Below are 13,261 nucleotides of genomic sequence, written 5' to 3' on the forward strand. Positions count from 1 at the left end.
TAGAGCTTAACGTGGTCTTCAGTGACGCATTTTGATTATGGCTTGATGCTTATATCTCGCGTTGCATGCCTTTATCTAAACAGTATTTAGGAACCGTTACCCAAAAGAACGCCCGCTTTAAATGCGAAAGAATAGACAATGAATACAGTAATAATACACTGCAAACGGTCGTTCACCTAAAAGTCCCTGCTCTCTCCAATCTCACACACATCAAACACGCCCGTCGGGGGCAAGCCCTTCTTCTTCATGGCTTCCTGAAGAAGCTTGGGCGGCTCCAGAACCTCTTCCATAGTCAAAGCCCATGTTCCCCAATGAATGCCCATGGCACGCTGACACCTGGTATCCTGGAAGATCTCGACGGAATCGAACGGGTTGGCGTGCATCCCTGAGAAGGCAACACGGGGGTAGTATGCGCCAATGGGGATCAGGCCGAGGTCAAACGGCCCTCGGAACTCGCCAATCTGCTTAAATTGCGGGCACATGGGCAGGTGGGCGTACTTTGGGCCGTAGTCGTCGACGTCAAGCGGGGTCCACGGCACGGCGCGGTATCCCGTGTCACCGCCAAACCAGACCGACTTACCGGCTGACTTGACGCCCCACGAGGCCCAGAGCGTCGTGTCCTTGTCAAACGGCGTGCGGGCGGAGGTGTGCTGGCAGGGGAGGCAGGAGACCTGGGCGGTGATGGACTCGGGCGCCTCGTCGACGCCCTTGTCGATGTTGAGGGTGATTTCGGCGTCCTCCCACCAGTCGAGCTCCGTGACATTCTTGAGGCCGGCGTTCTTGAACCAGGATTCAAGGCCGAGGCCGACGAAGAAGTGAGCCTTTGGGTTGTGCTTCTGGATGGTGAGGACGGACTCGTGTGAGAGGTGGTCGTAGTGGCTGTGGCTGATAAAGACGGCGTCGACAAAGGGTATGTCGGCGAGGTCGCAAGGCTTGGGGGTGAAGCGTTTGGGGCCCATGAAGGAGAAGGGCGAGCAGCGGTCCTCGAAGACGGGGTCGAAGAGGACGCGCAGGCCGGAGGGGAATTCTACGTAGTAGCAGGCGTGGCCCAGCCATGTTGCGCGGAGCTTGTCTGAGGCTGTGCGGTTGGGCAGGAACTCTGGCTTCTTGACGGTCACGGTTGGCGGCGTGGTGTCGGGCCACTTGAGCTCACCTGTCACTTGCGGCCTGTGATGGTCGTTAGATGCAATTGGGCGGAAGTGAGGCCGGCACGGAGCCGGGATGGCTGGGCCATGAGAATGAGAATGAGATTGATACGTACCAGAGGACATGGCGGACCATTTTGGAGAAGCCAATGCCATCACCAAAGGACGGGTGGACGTTCTTGAAGCCGACTCTATTGCCGTTCTTCGTGACGTGGTGAGGCTTGGACGAGGCATCCTCAGGCGAGGGACCCAAGTCGGGGATCTTGGTGACGGTGGTTGAATATGAGGCCATTGAGAGGGCGAGCACAGAGGCTGGTGTTGCTGAAGCTCTCTTGGTACCGGGGCGTATGGGCGGTTGTTGGAAGAAAGTACGGAAGAACTGTCTGAACTTGGACATGATCTATCAGAGGCCCTCTTGCCCGAGGGGTGTAAGGGGATTCCGAGATATATATATTGAGTCGGATTTTGCTACATATGCAGAATGTGACACAAAGAAGAGAAGAGGGAGGGAGGGGCGTGGAAGAGACAAGCTCAAAGTGGTTGCAATCCGCGCTCGCCGGCCGGGGAATTAGACTAGACGGAACGGGATCCACTCGGCGTTAGCGACAGCAATGAGCCCGGTCCGAGAGAGAAAAGATGAGGGAGGCAGTCAACGATACGTATGCATCACTCATTCAGTGTCATGCGGTAAGGCTTGGTTTAAATCTGCACGCCTGATGTGCGATTGCGAGCCACAGGAATGACTGCCTTATGAGCCATCAGTTCAATGGCTAAGAAAAGTGAGTTGTTCTCCCTGGCGCAACGCGTCAAGCATCTGCGCGTCACTACCTTACCTCCAAGTCATTGTATGTAAGTCGTCGCATCTGATTGGCACGTCAGTGGAGATACCGGCTTTTAGGACAACCAAAGTCCCCTAACCCGCCCATGGGTGTGCCCGTCCCATTGACAGTCCGATAGTCCATACGAATAGAGCAGCCCTGTAAGTTTAAGCCACCAACTCCGGCTTCCAAAGTCCCATCTCCCATCACCAACCAATTTAAGGTACTTTGGGTGAGCTATTGCACTTGGCTTGCTTGGGTGCGAGTGCGGGGGTAGCTAAAGTCCGGCCGTACCGTTTGACTTGCTGCACCGGCGGCTCATCGCGGACACACGGTGGAATGATCCTTCCGTGGTGCGGGATACCGGGACAACGACGCTAGTCCCCTTTCGTACACCACCTCTCTTTTCACCCTCATAAGTCATCGTTTTTGAAAGTGAAGACAGCCAGGTACCCTAGAACAGGGGACCCAAGTACCCTAGAAGAGGTACTCTGCAAACTTTAGCCAACTGGAAGCTGCCCCTCCATCCTAACACCACTTTTACGAGTTACGGTTATTCTGAGCACATGGCAGAGTCCATGAAAGCATGCAAGTAAGCAACGACAAGCTGGATGACTGGAGCAAGCGGGCATGCGGCCGCATGCACCGCATTCTACACGGACCGCACTCGCATCTGACAACCTGACTTCAATGCGACTCACATACACCATCCATGAGCAAACCACATCTTGATTTCTGGCAGCAATTTTGTATCTGTTCATTGGAATCCTCTGGATTGCAATGCACCGAACGCCCGGGGGAATCTCCAACATCATCTTCTACACCGATGCCCATGAGAAACGACCATGTCCAGCAAAGTCGAACACCCCCTTGTCCTGCTCCCACTCCTGCCTCTCCATAGCCCGTAAGTACTGGGTTTTTGCCCTGCGCATATTGACCGGGTACTTGTATCTCATCGCCAGCTGCAGCCGTTGGCTCTCCTGCTCCTCCTCGCGGCGAGCCCAGTCTTCCTGTTGTTGAGCCCGGTCTTCTTGGCATCGAGTCCAGTCTTCTAGACGATGATCCCACTCTTGGTCGGGACAGGCATAGGCTTCCATTCGCTCTATTTCTTCCTCTTCTTGTTCTTCGACGTCGTCGTCGTCGTCGTCGTCGATTCCCTCCGGACCATCGGTCTCATCTGGCATTTCCATTGCTCTCCTCACGAGCTCAAGGCTGAGGGGTCGCGGTCTGCCAAGGGACGGAAGCGATACGGTTCTTCCTAGGGTCTTGATTTCAGCCGTGGTGGTATTTGAAGTAACACTCGTAGTACTTTCTGTTGTATTCTCCTCGCCACGGCCAACCCAACGCCTCAATTTTGCAAGGTTATGCGGAATACGTTCAAATCGAAACGTCTTGATGACAAACTGGTTCCGAAGACAGTGCAATTCAGCCTCACAGTCCTGCACAATACCAACGTACAGGAGCCATGTAAGTTTATGTCCGCAATTCTCTGCCTCGCTCTCCATCGAACGAGCTTCTCGCAGCCATCCCTGGATTTGTCGTGTTGCGTCCCGTGGTAAGCGGTGCTCCTGGACGAGGCGGTAGACATCCCTGTACTCTGCTTCTTCGAACCCGTCGCGCCATGTTTGCACCTTTTTGTCCAAGAGTGGGATGCTGCTTTGTCGGCGTAGTGCGAGAATGGTTGATTCCCAGACTTCTGCGTCGGAATTGGCTGCTGGTTTAGTTGGTGGGGCGAGTTGTTGGTGTTTCGTAGGTGTAAGGAAGTTCATGATGGCTGCGGCTGGCATTTCTATGTGTTCTCAATGTATGGATTGTTATATTTTTAGGCGCGATAAAAGGCCTGAGAATGAGAGAGACGGCGGTGATGATTTCATACGGAGAAGTTGTTTGCTATGAACAAGCACATCAGGTTCTCGATTCGCTTTTTGTATTCTTTCCATCAACCTTTGCGTCTTAAGACGTGGATATCGGAGATAGTTATGGGGTTGTACCTATCCCGCGTAAAACTCTGCCGCGTTAATCTAGACGGCCGGGCCCCAACTCCCACCTGGAAGTCTTCAGAAACCAACTCAAGCCATAGAGGTGCGAATAAAGTCAAAAACAGTAAACCAAGTTCAAATTCATCGGGACTGTACCGTCCCTGTCGCCGTCATTATCCGTCATCATGGTATCTGAGAAACAAGAACGAAAGCAAGCCCTGGAATAAAAGTTGCGCCCGAACGGAACGCTCATCAAGAAAACCAATAGACGATCCTCGCAAAGGAAACGTCCATCAAGCCACCCAAAGAACCTCGCAAAGCAGTCTCACATGTTGATATTTCGTGTGTCCTCGCCCATTTCCTCGCTGCCCAACTCTGCCTGGACCTCGTCGGCCACGAAACCCTCAAAGTCGTCCAGGTTCTTCTGTACGTGAATCTTGAACTTGATGACATCGTTGAGCATGCGGTCAATCTCTGTGTGCAGCTCTTCTCGCAGGGAGTTGGCACGAAGCACAAGCTGTTCGTATCTAAGGTAACGGTCAGTACGGACGCACCAGTAGCTGCGATTTTCTTGGACTTACTCGATACTGGTGTTCATCTCACGTTGTTCCATCAGCTGTACCGACTCTGACAAAGTGGCTCGCATCTTGGCGAGCTCCTTTTCCATCTTTTCGATCTGGGCATCAGACGCCATCTTTTGTGTCGTTGTAACCTGTGATAGTTGTTAGCATGTGGGCTATTATCCGGATCAAACATACTGCCTACCTCCTTGGTCTTCTCATATTCTTCCTCAGCAGCGCGGACACGATGCTCTAGAGCCTCAACTTCGTTACGCTTGTCTTCGATTGCCTCCTTGATGCCATCAAGCAGATCATGATCTTTCATCATGTTATCCATAGCAATGGTTCTCCTTTCAGAAATCTCCTTCCTTAGCGTGAGGAAGCTGTTCTTGACCTGTCCACGCAGGTCGAGGTTGAGAATGTGAGCCGCCTGGTAACCAGTGACGGGGTCAGCAAGCAATCGGTCGCTTGAAGAAACGCCGTTAGAGCCCTTCAGCTGTGAAGAGCTGAAGTCCGGTCCATCATTGACCGTTACTTGCAATTCATAGTCTCTGCCATTGGCGTTTACTGCGGTTGCAGGTATAAGCGCAATCTGATACGCCAAAGTGTTGTATCTGTCAACCATTCTCTCGAGTTCGTCCAGCTTCCTGCTTGCCTCCATCTCCTTTTCGGCGACCTTCTTCTTGACGTCCTCCAATCTTTGCGATGCCGACTCGATTCCCTTCTGGAGACGTTCCCGCTCAGCAGTCATGCGGTCGATATCCTGCATGCTGATGCCGAGATCGTCCACAGCTTTTTGAAGTCCTCGTCGTTCGTCCTCCACCTCTCTCAGCTCCTCATTGAGCTTATCGAGCTCTTCGTGAAGGACGTTGATTCGGGTTTCGTACTTGTCAGATCTCTGCATGGCAAGCGCATTGTACTCCTCGAACTTGATCTTGTCCTCTTCCATGATCCTGAAGTGATTGTCGAGGACCGCGGGATCCGGTGTAGACTTTTCAAGATCTTCGATTTCTTGCAGAAGTCGGCTGTTCTCTGCCTCGAGCATTTCAAGCTCGGAGGTGTACTTGGAGTTAGACTGCTCGAAAGCGGCGGCCATCCTTTCAATATGAGGGGCGAGTGCTCGGTTGGCATCGTCGTCATCTGCGTCCTCGTCCATGGCAAGCCAATCCCTATATGCCTTGCTCAAAAAGTCGAAAATGATACGATCCCCGGTGACGTCGATGCCGCTTTCGAGACAAGCGTCGTCGTATCGGCTACAGGCGTAGCCATCCAGCATCTGCGCTAGCTGCATCATCCAATGTAGCAATCCCAGGAAAGTGCTCCAGTTTTGACCGCCAACAGCGGCAATCTGACTCTTTGTGATGCTTCTCTCGTACGGGTACCGCAGCTGCTTCAAGATAGGCGGCACTTCTTGGTCGATGTTCTTCTGGAACTTGTGGCTCGGGTCAATCCGCCTGTACAGCCATTGGAACATGAAGTTGAAATCCTTTTGCGTAGGGGACTTGATGATGTTTTGCGACAGGGTGTGCTTCATCTGCATTTCGAAGTTGTTTTGGGCGAGGTAATCCAGCAGCTCCTGTCCTATTCTAGCCTGGTATGATCTGTCTCGCAGCGGGCGGGGGTCTCGCGGTACGCCAGCAGGCTGCGGTGCTTGCTGGAAAAAACTCTGGTGGCTCATAGGTCCGGCGGTTGATGTTCTTGCGCGGTACACACTGCTCCTCCTATCGTCTTGTGAAGATCGTCCTGGTGCAGGTGTCGGCGCGAAGGACTTATCGCGCATCGATGATGTTCGCTTCACCGAGGACAGGCCAATGTCTGCCAGGTTCGTTCCGGATGATGAGCGCTGGAACATGGGCTGACTGGGTCGCGACAATGCCAGAGATTGTCTGGAGCCGGACATGGATCGGCCATGGCTGTTCGAGTAAGGCGCGCCTGCGCCGACGCCTGAGGCGGATCGCTTCATCGCTGATGCTGGTTGAGGCAGGCCGGTGTTGTAGTTAATGCCTCCTAATGTCTGCGCAAGATGTTAGTTATGGCGAACCTCTAGAGGCCATGGTATTGCGACAGGCTGATGTTGAGGAAGATGCTGACTTCTCTTGGTCTGCGCACACTCCACAGGCCGGTGTCTTGCGACATGGTCGGAGGGAGCTGAACAGTGGTGGTTCTGGTGCCAAATCGCAGTCAACGGACTTGCGAAAAGACTTGTGATCCAGGAGCCAACAATTGCGAGTCGCGAGGATAGAAGCAAGTTGTTGCGCGACGAATTCGAGTAAAGATGTATGGTTTGCGCGTGCGTGCATGCGTCGTGTGTAAGGAGGTCGAGTGGGATGGCAGATCGGGTAGCAGATGCAAAAGTGTTGTTGCTCTGGAGCAAGTAAACAAATTGTTCTGCCCCTCGTTCATTGGTTGCGCACTGCCCCTCTCAAACAATGGGCGATGGGTCCCCGGCTGCCACGGTCTCGGTGATGCCCAACACGTGACGGTGAGCGAAGGACATCCGGACGGTACTTGCTCGGCATTTCTCCGCATTAGGTAATCGCTCCAGACATTTCCCTAGCCGCTGCTCTGCGCCGAAGCCTCGGCTCAGGATCCGGCCACCCATTATTGCACGTAACCAGGTCGCGAAGGGCCCTCCGTCATTCCTTCCACCTGCACATGCCTTTTACCTTCGCCTCTATTATCGCGAAGCGCACTCTTCATTGAAGAAGTTCGCGGCGAGGTTGACAAGGCGACACATTGAAGATGGCCATACGAGAGGATATCGTCGCATCAGCGGTATGGTGAACCCCAATCCCAATGTCCAATGACGGCCTGCTAACTTGTAGATAGACGCAGTGTTAGTACCAACGAACCGATGTATCGCGCGCGACCCTATACTGACTGAACTGTAGTTCTGCAGGACCCGAGTGTTGCAAGCTCATCCATCGAGAGTCGCATGTCTTTCCTACGGACTAAGAACTTGACCCAAGAAGAAATCGATGCCGCTCTGTCGAGAGTCGGCGTCCAGGCTGCACCGGGTCCGATGCCGGTCGCTCAGCAGCAGCAACAGCAACAACCACAACAATACTACCAACCAGCATACCCTCCTCAGTACCAGGCGTGGCAACCTCCACCACCGCCCCCTAAGAGGGACTGGAGGGACTGGTTTATCATGGCAACAGTCGTCGGCGGTTTCAGCTACGGCGCATACACTCTGGCTAAGGTACGGACTCCTACACCTTTGGTTCTACGAATACAGATGACTGATAAAGCTTAGCGATACGTGGTTCCTCTGATTGCGCCGCCGACACCTGAAAAGCTCGAACAGGATAAGAAGTCGATTGAGGAACAGTTTGACAAGGCCTTTGGACTCGTGGAGCAGCTGGCCAAGGACACAGAGGAACTCAAGGCTACGGAGCAAAAACGGACCGAAAAGCTGGACACGGCCCTGGAGGACATTGAAAAGATCATGACTGAGCTGAGAAACGCCAACCAGCGACGGGAACTCGAGACACAGCGCGTCAAGGACGACGTGCAGATCCTCAAGGATTCCATCCCCAAGGCCATGAACACCCAGAAGGATCTTACCGACTCGAGACTGAAGGAGGTTAACACCGAACTCACTAGCCTCAAGACCCTGATCACACAACGCATGACCGCCGCGTCATCATCGACACCCACCAACGGTCTGCGAACTGGTGCGACCGCTACGCCCGCTCCTGCTGCAAACAGCACCGAGGCCGCTGCCAGCACCGAGGCTACCAAGCCCGCTAGTACGCCGACCTTCAACCGTCCTTCGCCGTTCAGCGGTGCTACAGGCGCAAAGGCCTCCATCCCGGCGTGGCAGATGGCCATGGCGAACAAGGACTCTGCCGCCACACCGGCAGCAACAAACGGAACCACGTCCGACAGCAACTCACAGCAGCAGGCATCCGCTTCCTCATAGTTGGGCTAAAAAGGAAACACACTGTACAGTATGCATCTATGATTTCATTGCGTCATGAACAGGAGAGCGACGGGTATAATTGCGTGTGTGGAACTTTTTTTTTTTTTTTGGAAAAGAAACGCCTGTACAGAGTAGTAAAGGTAGATATAAGCCTTGAAGCTGAATACGTGTATGCGGCATAAAACATCCGAAAGCGACCTTTGTGTGACAAGTTTTCCACGTGCAAGAGCCAGAAGCCTAGCCCAGCCCTGGACCGCAGCTTCAGGGTTCAGAGGGGTTGTGGACGTGTGAGGCTGGCCAGGGTTCCATTGACGTGTTTTACATGGGCTGGTCGCTATCTCGGGTGTTGCCATAGTTGTCCCGTAAGCGAGGAGGGTCTCGCGGGGGTGAAAAGGTTCGTTGGCGAGTGTGGGTGTGCGTGTCAACGTCTCACGGCGAAATGATCCCGTCTCATTCACTTTTGGTACTTTTACTGCCATGCCAGATGAGATGCTTTGATAGATGGGCCAGATTGTCAGTTTCATGGGCGACAGACCAATTGGCAACGTGCAATTGGAGAAGATCTACATAGATGTCGGTGAGGCAGAGAAGAAAGAGAGCGTGGGTGTTGAGAGAGATTGGGTGATAGAATGGAAGGTACAAATAGCTGTCAAACGCAGGTATCTGGCGATCTTCGCAAGCTCGACTGAAATGGGGTGGCGTCGCCCGATGGTGTTGCGGGAGCGCGCCTGAACGCCGGGGGCCCACTGCCGGAGCCGTAGGATTGGGTGCATTTCTTCTTCCATCTAAGCGACGTTAATCATCCGAGAGGGGGGCTAGAAAACTAAAAACGGAGCATGAGAGCATGGGGTTTTAGTGTCTTGTGTGGGATGTGGTGTCTCTTTTCTTTCGTGAGTCGCGCTTGATTCAGCAACGGGCGCAGATCTCACTCTAATGGTGCACCACATAGTCCACATTGGAGCTTTACGCTCCTTGCTTCAACCCACAGACGATGGGGTCAGATGTTTGAGAAGAAGAGTGAAGAATGCAGGGTTAGGATGAGGGGTGAGAGAAGGTTGAGTTGAGCATCTATCTGAACTTTTGAGGAGTGGATAAGCATCTCTTAGTCTAAAGTGCCAGCCACCTCGAAGCATGGCGGATTGCTCCGAGCAGTAAGGTAGCTTTGCGCAATCCTTAATGTGGCTTCAAAGTACATTGTAAGTAGGTATCAGTTGTCAACCACATGGAGGAGGTCTTCGGAACAAATGTCAAAGAGTGTTTTAACGTCAAACACTGACACATTCATCTTGCCCCTCCACCATCAAAGTATCTGAACACGATGGGAAGAAAGAAAAAAAGAAGAAGAAAATCGCCCAGCTTTGGTGCGAAACGCATGCCCCGCGACATCTAGTCAGGAATACGGAGTAAGGTCAGGTAAGGTACACTAGAGAGCACTGGAGCGGGCCGAAGAACAAGCAACGAACATGTTCCACCCTTTTCCGCAACAATTTCCTCTTTTGACTGTCCTTGCGGAGCGAATAACAGCAACCCCCCCAGGAGCCGCCGCTGCTAATGAAGCAAAAGCCAACGACCCTCATCTTTTTTTTCTATTGCGGCTTGCCGACCGTCTGGTCTTTGGATTCCTTTCCGGCAACGGTAATACCCAAAACATGACGCCTGCCAGGCTCATCCCCGCCACTGCATCTGCCATCTCAATCAATCGTCTCCCTTCCCCCGATGGACGGGCTGAAGCCTAAGGTAGCCGTGTGCTGCTCAGAAGTTAATACCAAGTAGTCATTTTCAGACTACTTTCTCATCAGCCGTCCACTCACGGCTTCTGGAACCCTTCGCATTGCGCTGGGCCTCCTCGTGAGTGTCGTCCTGCGCGCCACTCATATCCAATTGTGGCCCTCCCTCGGCCCCTCGGCCTCTTCTAACCTTCCACTCCATCCATCATCGCTGCTGGAATTGCTCCGAAGCCCCAATGGATCAAGAAATTTGGAGTGACAATGAGGTAGTTCCCCAATTGGGCGAACTCCCTCTCTACGGATACAACACCAGTAGTAGCCTTTTGGCACATGATGCAAGGGTTAAAGCGGGAAGCTAACGGTGTCCTGGCGAGGTAGACTTGCCTTAGACCGCCGCGCATTCGTTTGATGGCCACAAGCGATTAGTCGAGGGAAAATCCCATCAACCGAGGCACCTTTTTGGGCTAACCGATATGTCATCGATTTGTCTGCCATTCACCTACTGCGGTAGAGGTAAACTCGCCTTGGCCGCCAACGACGCATCCCCAGCCTCGTTGGCTTTCTTTTAATTTTCCAATACTCTTCTTAGTTTCTTACTTTGGCTCATGTCGCGGGCACTTGTGGGCTACCATCCAGTTACCGTTACATTTGTTTTCTTCTCCATTCTGGTTCTTCCTATCCTCTATTCGTCCCGTGGCAGAGTACAAACACGTTCCCGCTTTCCCCACAACAGCAGCTATTCCCATCCATGCCACGCACACTCCCACGGCAAGCTTTCTTAGCTTACCCTGTCTTCTTTTCGACCTTGGTACCCTGTTCTTACACTAGAGGCTAGATACATCCCCTCCCCAAGGGACCGCCGATCCGTCGGTGAGGTGTGCGTATGAGTCTAAGTGGCTCCGAATTTGATGTCCAGGGGGGTCCCGCAACCAATTCCCTCCTCATCTGAACATACTGTCGACCCCTAGCCCTTGACCGTTGCTACCTTCTATCGACAGATTGCAGCCTTCTTTTGCTGGCGTAGCGTGTGTTGTTCCTGGTGTTTCAACCACGTCAGGCATAGTAGCCGTCTTGGCCTCGACCCTTCACTCGCTTCTTCTTCTCTTATATATCCCTCGACTAGAACGTCGCCTATCTTCCCTTCCCTCCCCTTTTTTAGCCATGTCCCGCTCATCCTTCGACTATCCGAACCCTCTCAACATGGACCCTGCCCAGTTCAAGTTGCTGTTGTCATTGCTGCCCAAGGTGCCCTTGATAACACGGGTAGCACTGCTTCATGTTCTACACTTGTCAAAGTCGTCTCAGTACCTGGATCTGCGGAGCGACCTCATCATCTCGGTGCTACGTTCATACCTTCAGCCAGCCAAGCTGCGCTCTATCACGTCCACACAAAAGCTCGCCAACCGTGATAGCGGCGTCAAGGGGAGAATATGGGTTGCCACATACGCTAGCCCCGTGCCGCCAGAAACCGACGTGCGCGATGCCATCATCGGAGTCATACAGTCAACCAGGGCCCCGAACACGCCAGAACTCAAGCTGCGATTGCCGGATATCGTGCCAGTAGAGGCCGAGTGGACGGGCTACCGTGCTGGTGCGACCGAAGAGGAGCGGCCACCCGCAATCGGGGAGAAGGACAAGTTTGAGAAGCTACAGAAGGAGGTTACCAGCCCGCTGACGGTTTTGTACCTTCACGGAGGAGCGTACTATCTCTGCGACCCGGCGACTCACCGGCCAGCTACGAAGAAGATTGCCAAGTTGACTGGAGGCCGTGTGTACTCGGTTCGGTACCGCTTGGCTCCGCAGAACCCTTTCCCTTCGGCTCTGCTAGATGCCTTGGTTTCCTATTTGACTCTGCTATACCCGCCACCCGATGCCTACCACCAAGCAGTCGACCCAAAACATATTGTCGTTGCTGGAGACAGGTGAGCAAATCTCAAGTGTCAGGAGAAACTTGGCGTGCTAACCAAAATGTCGTAGTGCCGGGGGCAACTTGAGTCTATCTCTGCTACAACTCCTCCTCGAGCTGCGCAGACAAACCAGGAAGATTCGCTGGCTGGGCGAAGAAAGAGAAATCCCCTTACCCGCGGGACTCGCACTCAACTCACCATGGATGGACATTACGCAAAGCTCGCCCAGCTGGGACGCCAACGGAGAATTCGACTACCTGCCCACAGGCGAAGTCTACGCAAAGTACAACCCGCCCCCCTGCGAAGCGTGGCCTGCGAAACCGCCCCGGATAAACATGTACGCCGACGACGACCTACTCGCGCATCCCTTGGTGACGCTCCTGATGAGCCGCAGCTGGGCGGGCGCGCCGCCCGTGTACATCTGCACGGGGTGGGAGCTGCTGGCGGACGAGGACAAGTACATGGCGCGCAAGCTGCACCAGGACGGCGTGCCCGTGGTCTTTGAGGAGTACGAGGGGATGCCGCACTGCTTCGCGCTGATCCTGACAAAGATCCCCAATGCGAGGCGGTGCTTTGAAGGGTGGACCAATTTCATGAAGAGGGCCGTCACGAGCCCGGAGACGATCGATTCCAGGGCGACTTCGATCAAGTCCAAGACGCTACAGGAAGAGGTTCTCGACTTTGACTCATTGAGTGCCGTGAGCGCCGAGGATGTGCAGAAGAGGGTTCTCGCTAAGAAGGAGACGACGTTGGCGGCTGCGCCAGAGACTGCGGCGAAGCTCTAGATTCCACAAAGAAGAAAGGGGTGGAAGAGTCGCATCGTCGACAGCTGATGATGAGCCTTACGGGTTTTCGATGAAAGGAGAGATTACTAATGATTTTATTTTTTTGCATATTCAACATCAGATCATGTAATTATTTAAACGCCTCCCGAAAAAAGGAATGATAATAGGGCGAGCAATTGCACAAACCAAAACAAGAGAGCTGCGCAGCACAGAAAAATAGGACTCGAGTCTACTTACCCTCGGTGCTGGGATCATCCCGTTCAACAAACAGCGGACGGGTCTCTAAAGCCAAGAAGATTATTCCTGTCCGCCCCGTTCTACGAGCTAACATCACATGTGAGGGATGCTTTTAGCCAACGAAACGTGTATCACGAATACGGAGGTTTCTGTGCGCTGATCCACGCGTTCGTGACGA

General features: G+C 53.4%; 5 protein-coding genes across 5 annotated transcripts; 2 read left to right on the forward strand and 3 right to left on the reverse strand.

Moving 5' to 3' along the window:
• Positions 1 to 176: 176 nt before the first annotated feature.
• N0V96_005462 (uncharacterized protein) lies at positions 177 to 1,542 on the reverse strand (the record flags this gene model as incomplete). The annotated part of the gene is made up of 2 exons (XM_053197483.1): positions 177 to 1,167; positions 1,262 to 1,542. The coding sequence occupies 2 exons, from the start codon at positions 1,540 to 1,542 to the stop codon at positions 177 to 179; spliced, it is 1,272 nt and encodes a 423-aa protein (XP_053045023.1).
• A 1,239-nt stretch (positions 1,543 to 2,781) lies between these two features.
• N0V96_005463 (uncharacterized protein) lies at positions 2,782 to 3,430 on the reverse strand (the record flags this gene model as incomplete). The annotated part of the gene is given in 2 exon segments (XM_053197482.1): positions 2,782 to 3,402; positions 3,422 to 3,430. The coding sequence occupies 2 exon segments, from the start codon at positions 3,428 to 3,430 to the stop codon at positions 2,782 to 2,784; spliced, it is 630 nt and encodes a 209-aa protein (XP_053045022.1).
• An 837-nt stretch (positions 3,431 to 4,267) lies between these two features.
• On the reverse strand, positions 4,268 to 6,465 carry NDC80 (kinetochore-associated Ndc80 complex subunit ndc80; the record flags this gene model as incomplete). Its single annotated transcript, XM_053197481.2, has 3 exons — positions 4,268 to 4,469; positions 4,524 to 4,654; positions 4,708 to 6,465. The coding sequence occupies 3 exons, from the start codon at positions 6,463 to 6,465 to the stop codon at positions 4,268 to 4,270; spliced, it is 2,091 nt and encodes a 696-aa protein (XP_053045021.2).
• A 1,188-nt stretch (positions 6,466 to 7,653) lies between these two features.
• PEX14 (peroxisomal membrane protein pex14) lies at positions 7,654 to 8,427 on the forward strand (the record flags this gene model as incomplete). The annotated part of the gene is made up of 2 exons (XM_065757406.1): positions 7,654 to 7,662; positions 7,759 to 8,427. The coding sequence occupies 2 exons, from the start codon at positions 7,654 to 7,656 to the stop codon at positions 8,425 to 8,427; spliced, it is 678 nt and encodes a 225-aa protein (XP_065614175.1).
• Positions 8,428 to 11,315: 2,888 nt separating this feature from the next.
• N0V96_005466 (uncharacterized protein) lies at positions 11,316 to 12,846 on the forward strand (the record flags this gene model as incomplete). Its single annotated transcript, XM_053197479.2, has 2 exons — positions 11,316 to 12,076; positions 12,132 to 12,846. 2 exons carry the CDS (start codon positions 11,316 to 11,318, stop codon positions 12,844 to 12,846), a joined length of 1,476 nt encoding a protein of 491 aa, XP_053045019.2.
• Positions 12,847 to 13,261: the final 415 nt, after the last annotated feature.

Source organism: Colletotrichum fioriniae (assembly GCF_027942845.1).
Source record: "Colletotrichum fioriniae strain IMI 355084 chromosome Unknown scaffold_5, whole genome shotgun sequence".
Lineage (NCBI taxonomy): Eukaryota > Fungi > Ascomycota > Sordariomycetes > Glomerellales > Glomerellaceae > Colletotrichum > Colletotrichum fioriniae.